The sequence below is a fragment of the Olea europaea genome, unplaced genomic scaffold (genome assembly GCF_002742605.1).
Source record: "Olea europaea var. sylvestris unplaced genomic scaffold, O_europaea_v1 scaffold1590, whole genome shotgun sequence".
NCBI lineage: Eukaryota > Viridiplantae > Streptophyta > Magnoliopsida > Lamiales > Oleaceae > Olea > Olea europaea.
Window position 1 is genome coordinate 76,286 of NW_019233522.1, and position 4,976 is coordinate 81,261.

At 38.1% G+C, this 4,976-nt stretch overlaps 1 protein-coding gene across 1 annotated transcript; it reads left to right on the forward strand.

Moving 5' to 3' along the window:
* The first annotated feature begins 1,681 nt into the window (after positions 1-1,681).
* On the forward strand, positions 1,682-3,360 carry LOC111376971 (caffeoylshikimate esterase-like). Its single transcript, XM_022999982.1, has 2 exons — positions 1,682-2,285; positions 2,706-3,360. The coding sequence occupies exons 1-2, from the start codon at positions 1,731-1,733 to the stop codon at positions 3,156-3,158; spliced, it is 1,008 nt and encodes a 335-aa protein (XP_022855750.1). The 5' UTR covers positions 1,682-1,730; the 3' UTR covers positions 3,159-3,360.
* Positions 3,361-4,976: the final 1,616 nt, after the last annotated feature.

Sequence of the window (4,976 nt, forward strand, 5' to 3'; positions counted from 1 at the left end):
GACTTCGAAGGACTTGTTTTATGATTGTGGTCGAGGTGGACTTTGTTAATTCTCCAGATCCCATGATAATCTGAACATGCAGTGATCATGGCTTTACAATTCGTCTGAATTTTTGGTTGGGGCTTCAAAGAACCGCTTGTACTAGTTGTTCTTCGGCCTTCACGGCTACATGTGAAGGTGAAATATTTCATTTTCCCATCATCTCTTTTTTTCGAATTCCTTCTCCGTTCTGGAAACCCAACATAATATGCATATTCTTTATAAAAGTCACACAATTCTTTTTCTTCATTGAAGGTCATTCCCACCTCCGGCACCATCGGATTATTTTCTCCTAACGTTTGCTCTTCCAATGATATTACATTGTCCGCAACATTCTCATCAGCAGTGTCTTTCATATTTGCTCCTATTGTAACACAATGAATGACAATGTTCAGTACATCTCATCCTTCAGTTATAGGCAATTTATAGAAACAGAGAATTCTCAGATTCAAAATTTTATTCAGGTATTTTTACACCTTCTATTGTATTTATGAAGGGACAATCACGGAATCAAATTCTTAGCCGTTTCACAATTGAAGGTATCAATGCAGAGGTAATAAAAGATGAGGCATAAGTGTATGAAATATATGCCCAATGGTCATGCTTATTTGTAAAAACCAAGAAGTCATTTGCCTGTTAACAATCTTAACCTTAGAAGAACAACTATAAAAACGGCACTATAATTTTCAAGAAACATCAAGGTATTGACATTATAAAAATGTCACTACCATCTCAAACAACCAACATTTACGAATGTTTCGATTTTGCACTGTGCATTTTCAACAAATTTATGAGAAATCGAAATCCATCTGAAACATAATGACATTACCTGAGCTTGGCTCCACTAGGTTTTCCGGTGTCAGGGAATTGCAAATTCAGCCACTGTTAGAGTTGGGCATCACCATCTTCATAGTTGGGGAGCAATGATTTTGATTTGGAGGGAAGGCTTTGCGAAGGACAATGATGAGTTGGGAAAGACTTGCAAAGGGCAATGACGGGTCGGGAGATTTCACCTTCACCGAATGTGAAATTCACGACCACAGTGAGAGTGAAATCGGCGGGAAAGAAGGCGGGATTTTTCCTTTTGGTGTTCAACACCTCTGCCGGCTTCAATTCTGCTGGGTTCAAGATTTCCATTTGGCTTATTAGATTAGTCAAATTGACCAGTTGCTCCCTCACGTGAAATGCACATGGTTTCTAAAAATTTTAAATTTCTATGCATTTTTTTGTGATCCAATTATGTACATAAGGCATAGTGAATAAATCATGATACACTTTATCTAATTCGATATACCCCAAACATATCTAACTGAATAAGAAAGACAAGGAAACAACAAAAAAGAAAAAGAAGTAATTGTATTATTTTCTCTAGCTTCTAAAATCTTTCTGGTGAAATTTCCAGTGTCAAATTAGGGCCAATTCAGGTCAACAAAGAAGGCATGAACAAAACATTTGATCTGCACCGTCAATCCAATCTGATCTCATCCTTATTCACGTATCGATATTCGGTCCACCTACTCCCTCGAACCCCACACCACAACACCCCCGCGCCCCCCTTCGAACTACCCACTCAACCATAAACCATTTCAGGGTCGGTAAAAAGTAAAAAACCACCGTCCAACCACCCCGCACACCTATATATTCGCTCACCAACCTTCAAATTTCCACACCTTCCAAAAGACTAATGAATCATGCCACCAGCACAACCAGCAGCAGAACCGCCAACGGCGGCGCCTCCACCACCAAACTTCTGGGGTGACATGCCGGAGGAAGAATATTATTCTTCACAAGGAGTCCGCAACACAAAATCATACTTCGAAACCCCAAATGGCAAACTCTTTACACAATCATTCCTCCCACTTGACACCACCCAAGCCCTCAAGGCCACCGTATATATGTCTCACGGTTACGGTTCCGACACCGGGTGGCTCTTCCAGAAGATCTGCATCCACTACGCCACCTGGGGATACGCCGTCTTCGCCGCCGACCTCCTCGGCCACGGCCGTTCTGACGGGATCCGGTGCTACCTAGGGGAAATGGATAAGGTGGCTGCCTCCTCTTTGAGCTTCTTCAAGAGCGTGAGGTTTAGTGATGAGTACAAGCATATGCCGGCATTTCTGTTCGGGGAATCCATGGGTGGACTTGCCACCATGTTGATGTACTTCCAATCGGAGCCCGGAACTTGGACCGGGTTGATTTTCTCCGCCCCGCTTTTTGTAATTCCAGAACCCATGAAGCCCTCTAAGGTAAATTGATATTCAAGTACTGTATTAACTCGAGCAGTTTGTTTTGAGTTTCTGGAATTCCCTTTAAGCAATCATGATTCACGAGTATAACTGGGTGTGTCCAACTCAGATTTTAGTGGATTTTAAAAGTACTTTTAAATTCAAGAAGTGCCCCAGTTGAGATTTTAATGAAGATTTTAAATTCAAGCTTAAAAGCACTCCTAACAAACTCTCTTGAAATTTCCCCAATTTTTATTGAGATTCTTATAAATTCTGTAGAAATATATTCAAATTCACGAAATTGATTAAAATTTAAAATATTTTGATATCCATGAGAATTAGTTGAGGACACTTCAGTATTTGCAATCGTGAGAAATGCTTATTTAGATACATGTAGCCTTATTTAAGGGATTACAATATGATGGTGGTCTGTCTTTAAAGGTACATTTATTCATGTACGGACTGCTGTTTGGATTAGCTGATACATGGGCAGCCATGCCGGACAATAAGATGGTAGGGAAGGCCATTAGAGACCCCGAAAAGTTAAAGATTATCGCCTGTAATCCAAGAAGATACACTGGGAAGCCTAGAGTTGGAACGATGAGAGAGATAGCAAGGCAGTGCGAGTACGTGCAAAACAATTTCCACAAGGTAACGGTGCCATTTTTGACAGTCCACGGGACATTGGATGGAGTCACTTGCTCGTCCGGGTCGAAGATGTTGTACGAGAAGGCAAGCAGCGAGGACAAGAGTTTGAAGCTGTATGAAGGAATGTACCATTCATTGATCCAAGGGGAGCCTGATGAAAGTGCAAATCTTGTTCTGGCTGATATGAGGGCTTGGATTGATGAAAGAGTTGAGAGGTATGGTCCAAAGTGCAATGGCAACGAGTAATACTCTTGTTACATTACTTGCATCCATTTGTTATATTATTATTATGGGCTTTTATCAAATGTTGGAGGCCTGTGGTGTTTTATATGTTGAGGTTGTTGTGAGAATTTGAGATACATGGGCATAAATGTTGAACTTATGTGTAACAAGGAAATGAAATTTATTTGACCATTTATTCAAATATAACCAAGGGGATGTCTAGGAATGTGGTTTAAGGTCTCTATTAAGATTTGGGATTCCATCTTAGAAGGTTAACCTTGTTAAGAGGTATAGCCCAAATTTTTTTTTTTTAAGTTGGTTTATATTTTCATTTTTATTCAATGTGGGACTTTATCCCTTAATATGCACCTGCAAGATGGTGGTTTGTTTTGAGCAGACCAATCTTGACATCTATATACTCATTTTTTTAGTTTTAATCGAATCGAATAACTCGTTTGAGTTTAATGGGCTTTAATACCATGTTAAAATTTGGGATTCCATCTTAAAAAGTCAACATTGTTAAAAAGAGTAACCCAATTATTTTTTAAATTGATTTATGTTTTCATCTTTATTCGATGTGGGACTTTATCCCTCTTATCAGCCTGTTTGACAAGGTTTTTATAAAATCAAAATAAAGAGCTATTTTTGAACCCGCGTGAATAATTTTGTAGGAGTACTTTGTCAGACTAGAAGAGTTTTAGAGTAAGCTAAATTAAGATAGTTTTCTCGAGAGGTCCTTCTACGAGAAACAGAAGCAAAAACACACCCTTCATGGTTGTGGGCAAATGTGCTGGACAAATTGTGGTGAAAGTTGTTTGGAAAATGCCACTTGCATACTCTTTTCATGCACTAGTCTTTGCCCGTGCAATACACGGGTTGGGACATTTTGAAATTAATGTTAGTGTGTTCAATGTATAAGTATTGACAGGAGATACGTGCGTTGATTGAACAAAGGCTATTATTTTTAACAGGTTTAAAGTTCTCGAAAGAAATAATATCATAAACTGTGGTTATCTTCAAGGATTCAAAAGCACAATTGGAAGGAAGCAAATTTCAACACTATTGTTCAACAGACATCGAATCTTGAAAATGCCTCTAAAGCAAAAGGTCACCAGTGCATTTAAACTGCCAGATTCAAGAATCAGATCTCGTCATACAAAAAAAAAAAAAAAAAAAAAGGAATTCAGCATGTTTAAGTCAATTTGCTACTTTAATGGACATCTCATAAGCTAACAAACATATCACAAGGCTGAAGGGTAAATCATACCTTTAACATGACTACTCACTCTTTGTTTGCTCGCAGCCAAGTCAATTAGCATGAGCCTGGTTGAACAGTACCTTCCAGTTATTTTAGCCATGGCTCGTAGTTGTTCGCCTTATCACCAGATCTTACAAATCCATAGCCCTTTGTCCATCCATATATTTTATCTATACCATACTCAGTAATAAAAGGTAAGGATTTATCATTAGTTATTCATATGACCTAAATGTGTTTATCCCTAACAAAGGAGATGTAAACTTACAAATGGCCATTTGTACCAAAAGATTTAGAAAAATTATTCAGGCATTGTACCAATGAAGCAATTTTATTAAACAAATTTCTCAGCATTTCTTTATTTTGAAGTTTAAGATGCTCACATTTAGGAAGACATTCTTGATATTTGTTAAATAGACTAACAGAGACTCCAACATACTCACAATAGAATGATTTTCGAAACTAAACAAATCAAACTTTAATCTAGTCACTACGTAGTAGAATCGAGAAATGATTCATTAATTTTACAACTGTTAATGCCTAAAATTCCTACACACTCAAATATCTTAAAATCTTGCATACTCATT